Here is a 17,598-nt window from a genome sequence, read left to right on the forward strand (position 1 = left end):
TCTCCATTGCCGTTAATTTATCTGAAAGCAAAACATGTTTGATCTTTACACTGAGAATGTCTGACACTGTATTTCCAGGTTCACCTGTTGAAGTTGAGCAGTCTGTCTCCGGACCTGGAGCGGGTGAACGAGTTGGTGTACAGATTACCAGTCAGTGACAGAGATGTCAAACAGCTGCAGAGTCTCAACAGAGCCTGGGCCGCTCACTGCGCTCACCTCACTGAGAGGTTCAGGTACCTAGAGCCGCCATACTTTACATGTTGGTAAACTTTGAGCAGTGAGTTACCACCATTTTTTACACATTCATAATCAGCCTTTGTAATGAATGTTACAAGAAAGGGATTGTGGTTTTATCTCTTTACCATCAACCGTAAAGAATGCTGTTATTAACAAAAAGCCTTTTAACTTACCTATAAACTATAAAACCTGCAGGTACATATGTTAAACTGTGAAAGGTTTCCTGTCACCATGATAATCTGCAGCAATTGTTAAATCATTAATGAATAATATGCAGGTCAGGTCAGGGTAGCTACACTGGCATTGAACTTATGTGTAAAATATGAAAGACAATATAATAATAATTAAATAAAACATATAAACCATAATTAAAGTTGATTTATTACTAATCTTAATCTTATTTCACTTAATGTTGTGTCTTAATCTTCATCCTAATGTTGAGGCTGTGAGTGACTTCCCTCTGTCCCTCCACAGTAAACTCCAGGCGGTTTTGCTCCAGCACCAGAGCTTCCTGCAGAAGTGCGAGGCCTGGATGGACTTCCTGTCTCAGACCGAGCAGAAGTTGGCCGCTGAGATTTCAGGCAATAGTCAGAGTCTGCTGGAGCAGCAGCGAGACCACGAGGTCAGACAAGCATTGAAAAGCATCAGTATGATAACTGCTGTTCTTCTATGTAGAGCACTGTTTTTTAATATATTCACGTGTCCTTGCAGTTGTTCCAGGCAGAAATGTTCAGCAGGCAACAGATTCTCTACTCAATCATCAGTGATGGTCATCGTATGTTGGACCAGGGACTAATGGATGACAGGTTGGCACATGAATACATAGGACACACAGTCTTATTTAACAATGGATCCAGTTGTGAGCAGCATAGACACTATTCTCCCTCTTGTCCCACTAACAGAGACGACTTCAGCGTGAAACTGGCCTTACTGAGCAACCAGTGGCAGTGCATAGTGCGGCGGGCCCAGCAGCGGAGAGGCATCATCGACAGCCTGGTCCGCCAGTGGCAGAACTACCGGGAGATGGCAGAGAAGCTGCAGCGATGGCTCCAGGAAGTCACCCATGATTCAGATGTTCAACCACCAGGAGAAGCGGTGGCCCTGCAGCAGGCCAGAAACCTGTTAGATCAGATACAGGTAGGTTATAGTGATATGGAAGAGCTTTTAAACGTTTCAAATTTTCACTGGAATTAGTTTATCTATGCTTTGTTATGTCAGTCAATCGCCACACTAATTAACATTAGTTTCAGGTACTATGTATGGAAGGCAGGTTAGATTAGGATTGGGTTCAGTGAGTGACACCTTTACTTCACCCTGAACTAATTATTTGTTGTACTTGTTTGCATTTTTAATAATTAATAATACTGCAGATACTCTTTCAAATCACAAACATTCACCATGAATAAACTCTCGATCAATTTTCATAAATCTAAACCCTGTACTAATAAACCCTCCCCCTTCCCCAACCCTAGACTCCCTTAGTTAACCTGCACCCCCTCTGCCTTTTGTCTCCGTCTGTGCTCCTCCAGCTGAGGGAGCGAGTGCTGCAGAGGCAGCAGGGCGGCTACATCCTCACTGTGGAGGCCGGCAGGAGCCTGCTGCTCTCGGCCGACGCCAGGGCGGAGTCCACCCTGCAGACTGAGCTGATGGAGATTCAGGAGAGGTGGAGGCACGCCCACCACCGCCTGGATCAGCAGAGGAGGGCGCTACACAGCCTGCTCAAGGTCAGACATAACCACACCTTGGACAATTTTGTCTTTAAGTAAGGACTTGGTTCTTTCCATGGACTATTAGCATTATATGAACTTTGTAAAGGCAGTTTGTTAGATTCAAAATACAGTGGATCAAACAAAGGTGTTCTGTGAGACAGCCTTTGCTCGTTGGAGCACTGAGTCTGTGTCGCAGGCTGAGCCGTCTCCAACATGCTGCAGTGTGAAGGTGTTTGTGAAGGGCAGAGGCTCATCTGAGCCCTCGATGACGACAGTGCAGGACAATAAAACCAGGTTATCACATTAATTATGCAAAGTTGCACCTTAAGTCCCGAGAAAAAGTAACGGACAGAGATGGAACACACTCTTTTCTGTCCTAAGATAATGACTAAGCATCATATAAGCATGTGCATGCGATCCTCTGCACACTGAAGACAAAATGGGGGAAATGAACAAGGATAAAAGTGGCAGCCCAGGGCACATAACCACATAACCACACACACACAGACTGTGCAGGCTGTGCAGTGAGCTGTAATGATTTGAGCCCAGTGAGGTAGAGTTTACATGCTGAGATAGTGCCATGTTTTAAAGAGACAGAGTGACGCAGTTCAAAAGATCCATCCTGGAGTTTAAGGTTTTTACCAAAGGTGGTTCTCTCTTCTTTTTCTCTTAATTTTATTCCCTTCCGGATAATTTCTCTCTTCTGTTCTCGCCCCGTCTTTTCTTCTTTTTCCATGACCCTTGCTTCAGGTATTTCGTGCTCCTTGGCAGCTGTATTTCTTACTAAATATCACTCTGTTTTACCCAGGACTGCAGCGTCACTCAGACTCTAAAAATAGCTGTAATCCGTTGCCCTTTGGAGCCGAACCTCCCTCCTTTCTTATGAGGCTGTTAATTCTTCTTTCTGGTCGATGGATTTTTGCTGTGTCACTCTGTCTCACAGTGTCGCTTGAGAGGCTCAGAGCAAAGTGCGCTATCTATGGCATGGTAATGGCCTGACTGCAGCCTGGGATAGATGTGTGCGTGTGTGTGTGTCAGCTATTCACACTGTCACTGCTGCAGCTGCAAGAAGAATTTATAGAGTCTGCAGTCTGTGTGTGTGTGTGTGTGTATTTTATGCTCTAATTCTTGTTGTGCATGATTGTGTGTGTGTGTGTGTGCGTGTAGAACTGGGAGCGATGTGAGAAAGGCATAGATGCGTCACTGGAGAAGCTGAGGGCCTTCAAGAGGAAGCTGTCTCTGCCACTGCCTGATCACCAGGAGGAGCTGCACTCAGAACAAATCAGATGCAAGGTAACAGACACGCACACGCACACACACACACACACACACACACACACACACACACACACACACACACACACACACACACACACACACACACACACACACACACACAGACTTGTCCACTCTATCCCCTAAATCTTGCTGCCAGGATAAACAGACAGAAGGGCAGACAGAAACAACCAATCTGTTCCTATGAGCTGCCGTTTCATTGCTTGACCTTGTTTGTTTGGTTTTAGGACTGTTTATATTCAAATATAATTTTCAAATAAAATATGCTTGGTATTTTTATAGTCTTGCATATAATTTATTTTCTGTATAATTGAAAAGAAAAATGTGTTGATTAAAAAAGAAAACATCATTATTGCTCAAGCAGAAATAATACCAGGATGTTTCTGGAGTGAGCAAACATTGATGCTCTTAGTTTTTGCAAATCTATGGACTCTGTATGCTTTCATGTTTCGTGGATGATACGTCCCCAGCTCCTCAGGGAGGAGGAGGAGGAGGAGGAGGGCAGTGAGAGTAGCTGCACATAGTTATCATCAGCTGAGGAGAGAGAGAGAGAGGGGAGGGGGGTAGGGAGAGAGAGAGAGAGAGAGAGAGAGAGAGAGAGAGAGAGAGAGAGAGAGAGAGAGAGAGAGAGAGAAATAGCAAAAGGCTGCGTGCGCATAAGAGGGAGCGAGTAGAGAGAGCATCCCCGCTTCCTGTGGGGGTGTATGCATGTATGTGTGTGTGTACATGTGTGCGCTTGCTTTTGTAAGTGCTGGGTAATTGAGACATTCTCCGGTTCCACAAATGATCACACCGCAGCAATGGGTGATGGAGGAGGAGGAGATGCAAGGTTAGATGGCTCTGTTACCTTATCCTGTCTGTAACCTTGACTGCAGCTGATGCATTTGTATTCTCTTTAACATGTTAACTTTTATTTTCATGGAAACCAGAATCGTATTCTGACATTTTGGAGAAATCCTGTATCTTTGTGGGACATGCCTTGTTGTGATATTTAGCGTCAGTTTGTTGTTATGCTTTTCAACATCACTGTTTCTGAGGATGCAGCAGCTGCAGTTGAGCTTCGCTGGTCCTGCTCTGGGATTTTCCTACTTCACTGTTTGTTTGTTAAGGAGAGAAAAGAAATCTCTCTTGGTCTGAGAGCAGCTTTTATTGCACCCAAGGCTATTGGGCGACCCCCTCTGAGTGTTGTCATGTCCTGTGGACGCAGGAGCTGGGGAGCAGTGTGGAGGGCTGGACCGACGACCTCACGTCCATGTTCCTGCTGAGGGCCTCCTTGGAGGGCGGGGTTAGTGCAGATGACATCACAGTCCTACAGGAACGCCTCCAGCTGCTACAGTGCCAGTGGGAGGAGGTCTGCCACCAGGTATATACACACCGTACTCAGTGCATGTGCTTCTGATGATGACGAATACTCAACGCCCATTCATAACTTTGTCTCTGAGAGAAAGTGGATTTGATTTAGCTGCCGTTTGTTGTAGTATAACCAAGTAAGCTGAGCCAATCAGAGGTCATCTGAGACAAAAAGAGACCATGTCTATGTTCTGAAAACTGGACCAGTGGGCATATTCTCATATTCTCATCCAGTTCGCGGATTAGAAACATAATCGAAGCATGAATTGAGTCAGTTTATGTTTTCGAAGCTGCCCCTGGATATAATATTATCAATTATATTATTTCTCAGTCTTTCCCACAACAAAATTGCAAGATTTCATCACTTAATCTTTTCCATGTTTTGACTTTTATGTCCCCGTCTTACTTAATTCCACTGCTTCTTATTTTCGGTCATATTCTCACTTTGATCTTTTTTCTCCCGTCCTCTCATCTTCAATCCCCTCCCCGTTCCTCCCCTGCGTCCCCTCAGCTTTCCCTGCGCAAACAGCAAGTGAGCGAGAAGTTGAACGAGTGGGCCGTGTTCAATGAGAAGAACAAGGAGTTGTGTGAGTGGCTCACGCAGATGGAGAGCAAGGTCTCTCAGAATGGAGACATCAGCATCGAAGAGATGATCGAAAAACTGCGCAAGGTGATTTCAGCACAGCCGCAACAAAAACACATACATACAGGTGCAACTCTTACTGTCATTCATTCTGACGGCTCCCTGTGTGTTCCTCCACCAGGACTACCAGGAGGAGATCGGCGTCGCTCAGGAGAACAAGCAGCAGCTGCAGGTTATGGGCGAGCGCCTGGCCCGGGCCAGCCAAGACAGCAAGGCGGCAGAGATCCAACACAAACTCAGCAAAGTCGGCGAGCGCTGGCAACACCTGCTGGACCTCATCGCTGCCAGGTGGGTGCACAGATCCTCTCGTGGACAAGTGAAGAGCGTTGACTGATAAAAGAGTTTGTTTTGTGTCTGAGACGGCGGAAGGGAAAGTTCCTTTTAAGCTGGAAACTAAATTTGAATCGTGTGGCACGTGTCCTGTGGGTAAACCAGGACAGGATCATGAAAAGAAAGATGAGAATCCTGCAGATTACGGTGAACAGCAGTTGGTTGGATGGAAGAACAGAGGTGATGCTTGAGTCAATGTGAATGACAGAACACAAATATGAAACTGAAATGTATTCATCGGTGTTTGCACTTGACCCCCACACATCCCACTTATGTGTATCACTCCTCCTGGTGGAGAAGGGTTTAAGTTGGTGAGGCGATGCCTTGGCCTGGCTTCGTTTCCGTGGTTTCCCTCCTGACGCTCATGGCACACGTGACGGGGAATTTATTTTCCCACAGTGCTGCTGAGGCATTTCCTGAGCTCCTCGGCGGTGTCAGTGGGGCGTCCGCTCAGTGAAGCTGCAAATCAAGCCGAGAAGTCACATTCCTCGTCACTGCTCCGCTTTTCTCCTCTGTAACATTCGGCCTTTTTGTCACTGTGGACTCCAGAGCCAGTTTGCTCCTGACTGAGTCCAACTGAAACGTGCTTAGAAACTGCTGGTTGGAGTTGTTGTGTTGATTTAAAGTGAGGAAGAAAAACTCTTTCTCTATTGTTGTGATTTGAAAGTGACCAAACTTTGACTCTCTCTGCCTCAGCTCCCCCTTCCCCCTCCGGCTTTTACCCGACTGTTGCCCTCTGGGACTGTCCTGGGGGGGGAGAGAAAGAGAGGGCAGGCAGTGTGTGACCTCATAGAGACAGCTGCACGCTCTTTGTCTCTCATCCGTCCATAACTAACAAAAAACAAAAACAAGGATTGAGATTTTGCAGCTGTTACAGAGAGCAGAATTATTTTCTTCAGCGTTTTTTATCTTGTGGCAGAATTCATCAACATTTCCTGGAGTTTTTATTTTCTTAGGAAACAAGTATTGATTTTTGTTCTGCTGTAAACATGTTTTATTGGAAAGATTTTTTTGCTCGTGCACTCTCCTTCGAGGTTTCCTCACATGCATGGAGCCTGCAGCCTTTGCTCCTGTTTGCACTCCCCCTGTGTGCACTCCCCCTGTGTGTGTGTGTGTGTGTGTGTGTGTGTGTGTGTGCGTGCGTGCGTGCGTGCGTGCGCGCGCGCGCGTGTGTGTGGTGTCTGATATTCCAACACAGACCAGCTCTGCGGCACATGCCTCTGACTGTAAGTCTCCTTTTAGAAACAGCAGCACTTGTCACTCTGAGACACACATACACACTCGCGCCGGCTTCTCTTTTTTTAACTTTGGAGAGCAACAGTTGATAAGTCACAGTTGTGCCACCCCACCACTACCTGCCGGGCCCCTCCCCTCCCCTCTCTGCACACACAGAGTCTTAGAAAAAGTCCAGTGTGGCTGTGGAGCTCGCAGACGAAAGGGAAGAGTGTTTTGGATTCGACGCCGCAACGTTTCCCCGGCTTTAACGGCGTCTTTGGGCATTCTGCAACCCCCCCCATGGTTTTGGATTTAAGGACGGATAATATGGCAGGATGCCCGAGCGAGGACTATCTGCCAGACTGCGACTGCGATGTCAACAGGCAGGACAAGCTTGAGAATTTGAACTTGGTTTTTAACATAGGTGCAGGTGTTCATACACCAGAGTTGCCTCATGGAGTGTTGTTTAAAGGAGTGTGTGTTCTCAGCATAGGGTGTATATACAGTCACATGTGGCAACACAGTTTGGACAATAGCAGGTGTGTGGTTGTCAGTGTGAGTAGAGCATCATTTTCTTACTATGGTAACCACAGACCTGATGCAATGAAGCTGTACAACCCTGTAAAACATGCAAATGAAAACAAACACTTACCAATAAGAACTAGTTAAGATTAGTGATTTACTAGGCTGCTCTGTTTGCATTGGATTATATGTAAAGCGATGCATTTCTTCCCCTATAATGTAACAGTCAAACTTCTGTGTCCCACTGCAGTTTGTTGTGTTACCATGCAGCAGTTAATGCTTTGCTGAGACCACTTCAGTCAGTCCTGTAACACTGAGAATACAAGGTGGAGCTCACCTGCTGAATGTGTCTATTGTTATCAGATTCTTTTCACCCAAGTTTGTTTATGTCATTAAAAAACAGCCACCGCCTTCGTTCTCCTCAAGTTCTGACAGCTGCATTGTTTTGCAGGGTGAGGCGTTAAATGTGGAGCTGTTGTGAGAGCTCCACGTTGGTTGGTTCCAACATGATTCACATATTATGAATTGCAGTTGACAAGTGGAAACGTCTGGCGTTTGCAGATCCAAAATGGTTCCCAGTTGTTGTGTAGGGGTCAAATAAGGTTTCTTCACTTCCCGACAAAAATATCTGCACAGATTTTAAATAATAATTCTTGTACTCATATTACGCTTCTGCTCTGTTTGAGTAAACATGTGACAAATTATTATTTTGTCCCCACATCATGGATGATTCAGGGTGATCGCTGTGGTATTTAGACTTAGAAATGTTTTCTTTTCATTCTTGATTTAGATTCACAACTAGATTTAAAGATGTCTGTTCTGCTTTTGTGTTGCTCACATGTTGTTAATGTTGTTTGCAGCAAAAAGCAACAGAGATGAACATAGAAATAAGACCATTGGATGAAAACAACTTTTCATGCCTTTAACACTGATATTGATCCTTTTAATTTGATTTGATTTACTGGTAAATTGTAAAAGAATCAGTCCTTTACCAGACCGTCTCAGTTACTGTTTACATTTGCCCCGTGCGTTGACACTAACTTCCTCTCTGACTTTGTGTTTTCCAAACAGGGTGAAGAAGCTGAGGGAGACCTTGGTGGCGGTGCAGCAGTTAGATAAAAACATGAGCAGCTTGCGATCCTGGCTGGCTCACATCGAGACAGAGCTGTCCAGGCCCATTGTCTACGACACGTGTGACGACCAGGAGATCCAGAGGAAACTCAACCAGCAGCAGGTGAGTGCAAACACACACACACAAACACACACACACACACACACACACACACACACACACACACACACACACACACACACACAAACCTGGGCTACAAATTTGCATCATTTCCCCAACATGTGGTAACAACATCCTGTTGTGTACAAGTACTGTATGAACCCTCTGTGATGTAATAACACCCTCACAGAGACAAACAAGCACAGAGGCACATTGTATACAAGTTTGTACTTTTCCGTAAATCATACACGTTATTAGAAATAAAAAAAGAACAACATGACTCGCACAGAGTTGGTGGAAAATGAGAAACACTGGAGCTCCTGAGGATATCGTAGCATGACTCATGCGTACATCTCTGCTGTTTGTTTAAAACTAGCCTACAGTGGGTATCAGTGAACTTCCTGCTGCCAAGACGCTGCTCTAAATCTGGACTCTCCAGGACACAAGCATTTAGTTCACCAGGCTGACTGTGAACTTAGTGTACACAGCAGGGAGACATTTGATCAACTGCAGACGGGCAGAAGAAATCTAATCACAGCCTCTTTGCAACTTGGAGCAACAGTGGTTTAAGTGAAATTTTGAGAAATTCATCATTTCTGCAAAAGCCAAGTTATTCTCGATGATTTCCAGGAGCTGCAGAGGGACATAGAGAAACACAGCACGGGTGTGGCGTCCGTGCTGAACCTGTGTGAAGTTCTGCTCCACGACTGCGACGCCTGCTCCACGGAGACAGAGTGTGACTCCATCCAGCAGGCGACCAGAGGGCTGGACCGACGCTGGAGGAACATCTGTGCCATGTCCATGGAGAGGAGGCTCAAGTCAGTGCCGCTTGGATAAAAGCAGACCTATATATATATATACTGTGTTTATATACATGCACTGGTGATAAAACCCTGTTGGCCAGTGCTATTTTAGTGTGTGTGTTACATCATACATACCAATCATCACATACTTATTTATATACAGTACATATATGTATATTATTCAGGAAGAAATAGCCGTGACATGAGTGATTTTTCTTTGCAGAATTGAGGAGACGTGGAGGTTGTGGCAGAAGTTTCTGGATGATTACTCCAGGTTTGAAGAATGGCTGAAGACCTCAGAAAGAACAGCAGCTCTGCCCAACTCCTCTGGAGTTCTTTATACTGTCGCTAAGGAGGAGCTGAAGAAGTTTGAGGTGCGTCTATTTTACTTTTACTATCAAATTATGGAGTAAAAAACTGCTATATTGCACTATTTACATGTAGAAATATCTGAATTGTTAGCAAATAGCATGAGTAAGAAAAATAAACTCTGAGCCAAAGGTCCGTCTGGTTTTAAATGCAACGTGTGCATTATTTAAAGTTTTAAAATCTCTTCTGCACAACATAAAAATGTCTCCTTTTGAGCAGAATAAATGTCAGGTCAGAGAAAGTCTCTGCAGGGTAGAGGAAACAGAAGTGTCATGTTACTGAAACTCATGCACTGGTCTGCTCAGCTGCTGGAGTCCATCACTGTGCACGTGCACATTCCTGGAGGCTCACTGCTCGGGTCCAGGCGAGCAGTGAGCCACCAGCAGCTGCCCTGCTTGTGCCTGATTACAAAGCTCATTCCAGCTCAACATAATATTTCATATAACATTTTTCTCAGGATCTCAGCTGTAGTTTTTATTAACTTGTTGTTTTCTTTGTACATACATGGGAGAAATGTTTGAAGTGGGGGGGGGGAAAGGGTCTTATTCCGAGTTTTAATTTGAGAGTGCATTTGTTTTCATCTCAGGCCTTCCAGCGTCAGGTGCAGGAGTGTCTGACCCAACTGGAGCTCATCAACAAACAGTACCGTCGACTGGCCCGCGAGAACCGCACAGACTCCTCCTGCTGTCTCCGAGGAATGGTGCATGATGGGAACAAGCGGTGGGATAACCTGCAGAAGAGGGTGGCTGCCATCCTACGCAGACTCAGGGTAATGTCACATTGGATGTTGGCTCGAACAATCTGAAGTTAGCATGAAATACTGATGTGATTTACTATTCTATTTCTTTGTATTTATTTCTATTTGTCTCGTTGTGTTCATGCAGCACTTCATCAGCCAGAGAGAAGAGTTTGAGACGGCCCGAGACAGCATCCTGGTGTGGCTGACGGAGATGGACCTGCAGCTCACCAACATAGAGCACTTCTCCGAGTGTGACATACAGGCCAAGATCAAACAGCTCAGGGTGAGAAGGACAAACACACTGTTTGAAGATGAGATTCAAGATGTGGTTCTTGGATGATGCAGCAATCCAACATGATGTTTAACTATAAGGCCCGTGGGCTGTAGCATTAAATGGAACGAGCAAAGCATCAACTAATATCTATCAGCTTTTTGTAATATTGCATGTTCTATGTGCTAAAGTGGGGGTTAAACAAATGTATAAATTGATTAGATAAGGGAAATATTTTACAATTGGGAAATTCGACTGCTGCAGCAAAATACAGTGAATGAAAATACAGTATAATGCAATGAAGCATGTGGATTGGAAAAAGTCCTTTGCTGAAACTAGTAGATTGATAAGTTAATAACGAGAAATTTATAAATGCAGGTACTTATCAAGTAATCATATGCTGGTTAAAATTCCTCAAATGCAAATATTAGATTTTTGTTTTCTTTTTAACTATCTTGAGGCTTCCTGCTGAGCTTGTTAAGAGTAAATGCTAATGGCACTTTCTCTTGTTTTATTAATTTTATTGATTTATTCAAAAACAACAATCAGTAGATATGTCCGTAGTGAACCCTCCTTCAACGTGACCCCCTGCTGTGCGTATCACAGGCGTTCCAGCAGGAGATCTACCTGAACACGGGGAAGATCGAGCTGGTGTTCAGACAGGGCGAAGCTCTGATTGAGAAGAGTGAACCTCTGGACGCGGCCGTCATCGAGGAGGAGCTGGAGGAGCTGCAGAGATACTGCCAGGAGGTGTTCGGACGAGTCGACAGATACTACAAGAAACTTACGCGTCTGCCTGTGAGTACAGACGCACAGACGACACAGTCATGTAGCTAAAAATAGAGTAAATGTAAATGAGTCTCACTGCGAGAAGAAGTGAAACTGTACAGAGACGTGAAGGTAAACAGTTGACTCAGGGAATTCAAAGCACTCAGTAAACACATAACATAATGTAGACCACAGCTGTCCTCCTTCACTTCCTGTCCCACATAGTTTCACATTAACAGATGGTCAGGAACAGAATACAAAGTCATGTAATGTGAATACATGACACACACACACACACACACACACACACACACACACACACACACACACACACACACACACACACACACACACACACACACACACACTCACACTCACCACCCAGTGTTTCACAACCTGTAATCTCACACTTCTCAGTTACACATAGTTTGCAGTGTCTGACGCTGCATTTTCTTCCCTTGCTTGCCTCATTCATCTCTTCTCCTTCTTCATTGTCCTTCTCTCCCAGCTCGCTGACGATGAGCTGGACGGTTCTGACAGAGAGCTCGACATGGAGGAAGGCGCCGACCTCTCGGAGCTTCAGTGGGGCGACTCCTCTTTGCCCCGGACTTCCAGCCGTCAAGCCACGGGCGCGACCACTCTCATCCGGGCCGACCGCTCAGGACGGGACACTCCTGCCAGCGTGGACTCCATCCCGTTGGAGTGGGACCACGACTACGACCTGAGCAGAGGTCTGGAGAGCCCCGGAGGACGAGGCCCCGGGGAGAGGAGCAGAGGGCAGGAGGAGGAGGACGGGTATCTGAGGACGGATGTCACGGTGCTGTCAGGTTGGTCGGACTTTACAAACTGTTTGATGGACGATTGGCTTCATGTGTATGTGCTGATTTCTTATGGATGTAACTATGAGACTTTTCTCAAATGTTTGCGTTAAAGATTTAATTTGATAACTATAGATAAAACAGTGTCAGTGTTGCAGTTGCAATTAGTTATTTTAATTTAATTTCTGTGATTACTGAGAGTCTTAATCGGCTTAACAGTCAAATATATCCACGGGCAAATAAATCTGAACAAATATATAGTAGTCTATAGTCTACAAGTCTATAGTAAGTAGATATTTGAAAAACATTTATATATTGTTTACCATATAGCAGCTCTCATTTAATTAATTGCTGTGTTTTTGATTTCAATCAAAAACTAATTTGTGTGATTCTGAAATAAAGATTTGGGGTTAATAGAATTGATTAGAGAGGTTTTAATCATGAGGAAATAATCATTGTTACTTATTAAGTGTTGGAAATAACATGACACTCACTCTGCCATTAAAAATATCTAAATTATAGAGCAAAATATTATTACACAAACATATATATTCCCAGTATTGTTGAGTGTTAACGAGGCACATTGTTGTATCTTCTCAAATAATGGCGGTGAAGTCCTTCATTTCTAAAGATCGGGGGCCAGTTATGTTATCGATATTTAAAAAACATATATAAGCACCCCCCTCTGCCTTGATGAGAAACCAGTACAAGTCTTGAACACCTTCACAGAAAATAAGAAACTCATATAAACATCGATCCAAACAGGGCTGAGATTGAGTTAGAAATCCAGATCTGGCGTGAGGTGTAAATCTTACTAGACGAGTGGAGATATCACCTTTAGTCGTGCCCACAGTATAATCAGTGTCTGTTGTGTGTCTCTATTCCCAGATGTAGTTATCCCAGAGAGCCCAGAGGCCTATATAAAACTGACTGAGAACACACTGAAATCCTCCTCTGGTAGGAAACAGCAGCTGTGTGGCGCTGCACCCGCATGAGTGACAAGAGCATGAACTTCGACTAAAACTGACTTTTTCTAACAGAAGTCTATCACCGCACTTGGAAACACCATCAAAGTTGCATGTCCCACCATCTCCTCACAAAGATCCCACCATTGCATGCTGAGCTCTCGCACACTAAGAATGCCACCTTCAACCCTTTAGCTTTGTGTTTCATTTTTTTCCAATTCACTGCTAATATCAGTTATTTTCTTTGTTTTGCCGTTATTTTGCATTTCAGACTAATGCATGCCATCCCAGCACCAGTCTGCACCATCTCCCCGCTAATAAAACCTCAGTCATTAAAAACATTTATGGTCCTAGTTCTCCTGACTCCCTTGTGGCCTGTGTGCAGGTGAGCCAGGTCAGCTGGAGGCCAGTCTGAGACAGCTGGATCAGGCTCTGGATGCAGGACGGTATCACCTCCAGCAGAGAGAGGCCAGCGCCAGCCGCTCCAGCCCCGACGTCGACTCCACATACATGGGCTACGTGAGTCCTCTTCAGTCTGTGCCTTAAAACACACCCCATTCTCTCTCCCCATTTCACACCCAAAAATATCTTTAAAAGTGACGAATAAAATTGTCACATGAAGAGACTTTTAGATTTTCACAACGGAAATGTTTTACATGAAAATTAAATTTTATGTGAAAACAGAAAAGATTTAAGAAACTAGTTCAGCAACAAGCTTTACTCATAACAAACTAATATGTTAACCCTTAAATACATAACATATTTTGTCTTGCATCATCTATAACCTATATAAACATTTACAGATGCGTCTGATGGGAGAGTGTCGAGGAAGTATAGACACAGTGAAGAGGACGGAGGAAGAGCTGACTGAAGACGAGGACGACATGCCGGGACTCAACAATACCACCAACACAGACAGTCAGAGTGCTGGTCAGTTACACACACAGACACACGCACACACACGCACACACACGCACACACACGCACACGCACACACACTTTCCAGTAAATACAGTGTGAGATATCTGGATCTGTGAACTTTTCCCCTCCAGGTGTGATCGAGCGCTGGGAGCTGATCCAGGCTCAGTCCCTGAGCGAAAAGCACAGGCACAAACAGAACCTGCAGCAGTGGCAGCAGCTGATCTCAGACCTGCAGACCATGAGGGCCTGGCTGGGTCAGTCCGAGGCTGAGCTCAAACAGCTGCGAGGGCTCCAACTCAGCACCGACATACACACCATCCAGCAGAGAATCAAGAAGCTCAAGGTCAGTCCCCTTCGTGATGGACAGATATTACGTGTTTTTCTCCGACACTTATCTTTATGATAATTTTGTTTTCTTGAATTTGGATCTTGCAACCACCCGTGCTGCAGTTTCAGTTATTATTTCTCATGCTTATGAGTCCGTGCACAGTGTAATTTCAGACACTTTACATGAAGTACAGTCGCTGGTCAGTAATTTTAAGCCACTGGCCTTGTTGTAATGTCCCACTTCATGTGCTGGCTGCTGACAGTTTGTCCTTCAGCTCACCCTCACACATTCAAACACAACCACACACTCACTCCAGTTGTTGCTGCCTGTTAAAGCCTTATGGTAAGATATCACTCTTCTATAAATATCCCCCTCTGAAGCCTAATAACTCGCATCGAACTTGTTCCCACCACCTCGGCCTAATCCTGCTGCACTCTGTCGGCCGCTCGTCTATTCTCAGCCTTCCTCTAGCACCATGAAGTCTGCTCGGACTCGCTCCAAATACTTTGCTCTCTGACTGTTTGACTCTCAGGAGCTGCAGAAGGGGATGGATGCCCACAAGTCAGAGGTTCTGTCCATCAACCTGAGCAGCGCGGACTTCCTCCAGGCGGAGCCCGACTCCGAGGAGGCGTGGGAGTTGAGGGACGGGCTGAAAGAGATGAACTCGCGCTGGGATCAGCTCGGCACCTCCCTGGAGGACTGGAGGCAGGAGCTGCAGAGGGCGCTGATGCAGTGCCAGGTACAAAAACACACAAACTCCAGGGAAGAGTCTGTATTTTGGTTCCCTATAATGCTGTACCTGCTTTTTGGTGCAGAACCCAGTATCAGGAATACTTTGAATAGAATCACAGGAATGCAAAGCAGATTTTAAAATGTAGCACACAAAATTTAAATTAAATCCATGCCAACTCTTGTGGTATTTAATCTCCTCGTATTTTCCCGATCTGCATTTTCCCATAATGAATCCAAAATTAAGATTAGACATTTTGTGATTACTCCACAAACACATTAATCAGAAAATATGAAGGAAGAGAGAAAGAATCTAATCTCAGAAATAAAAGCGGTAGCCCGGTGTAACTGACGTCACGTTTTGTTTCAGGAGTTCCATGAGATGAGCCACGGTCTGCTGCTGTGGCTGGAGAACATTGACCGCAGGAGGAACCAGGTGGTGCCCATCCCTCCCAGAGTGGATCGCCAAACATTACGAGCTCATTACAAAACCCTCACGGTACTTGTCTCTGCTACGGGCTTTGTGTACGGCGGGTTTTGGCCTTTTATTTAAAGTCACTGTCAATTAAAACCCCTAATGTGGGCACCAGACTAATTTCAAGAACAAATCTAAGGATGAAGCTGAAATACTCTTGTGATGATTTGTTCACTGGTCCTTCCCATACCCCCTTTGTCCCTTGAGGGGCATCAGGCATCAACAATCTGCGTCCATCTGGGCCTGTCCAAGCGACTGTATGAGGACGTCTGATCTCTAGCATCTTTCATGCAGAGATTCACCTAAAAATGCTTCATAAATACGACTGAAAAGATCAGTAAAATATGGTGAAAATAGAGTAGTAAAGTAAAAAGTAAGAAACTGAACTGGTGTGACAACCAGAGAAATAACCCAGTTTCTAGATAAACCCCGAGAACACACACTAACTGACCTCCTCCGTCTCTTCACTGCAGCAAATCAAGCGCGAGCTGCTGGAGTCGCAGCAGAAGGTGTCGTCCCTTCAGGAGCTCTCGTCTCAGCTGCTGGTCAACACCAAGCCGCAGACTCTGCTGCTGCTGCAGTCGCAGACCACCGAGCAGCTGCAGCCGCAGGGCAGCGAGTGTCTGGAGGCGCAGGAGAAGGTGCACGTGATCTTTAACAGGCTGCGGCTGCTGCTGAGGGAGGTCAACTCAGACCTGGGGGGGCTGGAGAGGAGGCTGGGGGCCACGGAGACGCGGCAGGTCAGACGATGCTGAATACAGAGATAATGAATGATGGAATTCTTCCTCTCCGTCATTCGCAGGTTGATGTGGATCGTAGATACCGACTTGTTTCGATTTATTTTTCAGGATTTCTTACCGTTACCCGCTGGCAAATCCGAAACCTGTGGATCAGCTGCTCCCGTGTCAGAGGCGACGGTCGAGAGCCGCAGACGATTGGTAATGTTTCCTCTCATAACGTCCTCTGTGTTTAAAAGACGGTAAATTAACGTCACTGTCAACCCCCCCCTTCTCCCACATAGACGCCTCATAGATATTCCTTCTCTACTCCTTTATTTTGATGGTCAATATACATGTTTTTCCCTTTTGCTCTGCTAACATGTACATGAAAATCTTTACTTCAGCCCCCACTCCTCCCTTTCTTGAAATGTTTTTGCTGCCCCCCCCCCCCCCCCTCACATCATGTTGATCTGTTTAAAAAATGTACAAGAAAACCTGGCTTTTCGTTTCACACGATAAAGATGAGTAGATCGTATCTTAGCACGAGAAGAAAGTTTTATTGTAAATAACGTAAATAATTTAATGTTGTCAGTTTCTTGTAACGTGACTTTTCAGGGTTTAAGTCTTGAGAAGCCAGATTTCTTGGTAAAGTCAATTTCACCGTCATTGATTCTGTTGCTGCTCTTTGGTTGTCGATGATTCTTCCTCGAGCGATGTTATGGCTCTTTTTTATGTTGTTTTTTTATTTCTCTCATCATGAAGCTTGGTCTTTATTTGCACTTGACTGAAACATTGTTTTCTTTCTTTTACCCCCCCTCCCCTCCCATCCCCTCCCCCCTGCTCATTACGCGGTACAGCCCCGGGGCAAAAGTAGTCAGGCCCACCGTGGACCCCCTGAGAGCGGCCCGCGCCACAGGTACCTCTCTCCTGGATTCTAGAAACACGGGATGATGATGGAACCAAAGCTACGCCTGATATTAGAGCATTTGATTTTCATTAGTTGAACTCATTGGAAAAATCAATTCACCAAAACCAGCCACAGTTTACAATCAATCCTAAGGCTTCGTAGCTCAGTGTTCCATGATCCTCCCTCACTCTAGAGACCATGTTACCAGCTCTTAAACGAGTGGGGACTCGCCTTCACCAGGCCGCTCCCTTTC

At 45.2% G+C, this 17,598-nt stretch overlaps 1 protein-coding gene across 6 annotated transcripts in view; it reads left to right on the forward strand.

Moving 5' to 3' along the window:
• Positions 1-17,598, forward strand: part of syne1a (spectrin repeat containing, nuclear envelope 1a) — a 109,866-nt gene that overhangs the window by 90,090 nt on the left and 2,178 nt on the right. For 3 of the 6 annotated variants that reach the window (XM_034580186.1, XM_034580190.1, XM_034580188.1), the window contains 25 exons: positions 79-233; positions 712-859; positions 949-1,043; positions 1,140-1,374; positions 1,767-1,961; positions 3,114-3,239; positions 4,450-4,605; positions 5,104-5,262; positions 5,357-5,523; positions 8,374-8,536; positions 9,164-9,351; positions 9,560-9,710; positions 10,292-10,474; positions 10,590-10,727; positions 11,322-11,513; positions 11,992-12,310; positions 13,190-13,258; positions 13,652-13,785; positions 14,070-14,196; positions 14,319-14,530; positions 15,048-15,254; positions 15,615-15,743; positions 16,193-16,459; positions 16,568-16,657; positions 17,296-17,354. In XM_034580186.1, coding sequence (XP_034436077.1) covers positions 79-233; positions 712-859; positions 949-1,043; positions 1,140-1,374; positions 1,767-1,961; positions 3,114-3,239; positions 4,450-4,605; positions 5,104-5,262; positions 5,357-5,523; positions 8,374-8,536; positions 9,164-9,351; positions 9,560-9,710; positions 10,292-10,474; positions 10,590-10,727; positions 11,322-11,513; positions 11,992-12,310; positions 13,190-13,258; positions 13,652-13,785; positions 14,070-14,196; positions 14,319-14,530; positions 15,048-15,254; positions 15,615-15,743; positions 16,193-16,459; positions 16,568-16,657; positions 17,296-17,354 — 4,064 coding nt within the window. The remainder of the gene's footprint in view (positions 1-78; positions 234-711; positions 860-948; positions 1,044-1,139; positions 1,375-1,766; positions 1,962-3,113; positions 3,240-4,449; positions 4,606-5,103; positions 5,263-5,356; positions 5,524-8,373; positions 8,537-9,163; positions 9,352-9,559; positions 9,711-10,291; positions 10,475-10,589; positions 10,728-11,321; positions 11,514-11,991; positions 12,311-13,189; positions 13,259-13,651; positions 13,786-14,069; positions 14,197-14,318; positions 14,531-15,047; positions 15,255-15,614; positions 15,744-16,192; positions 16,460-16,567; positions 16,658-17,295; positions 17,355-17,598) is intronic. The other 3 variants (XM_034580192.1, XM_034580189.1, XM_034580191.1) reach the window with 2 other exon arrangements.

This window comes from Hippoglossus hippoglossus, chromosome 24, assembly GCF_009819705.1.
Source record: "Hippoglossus hippoglossus isolate fHipHip1 chromosome 24, fHipHip1.pri, whole genome shotgun sequence".
Lineage (NCBI taxonomy): Eukaryota > Metazoa > Chordata > Actinopteri > Pleuronectiformes > Pleuronectidae > Hippoglossus > Hippoglossus hippoglossus.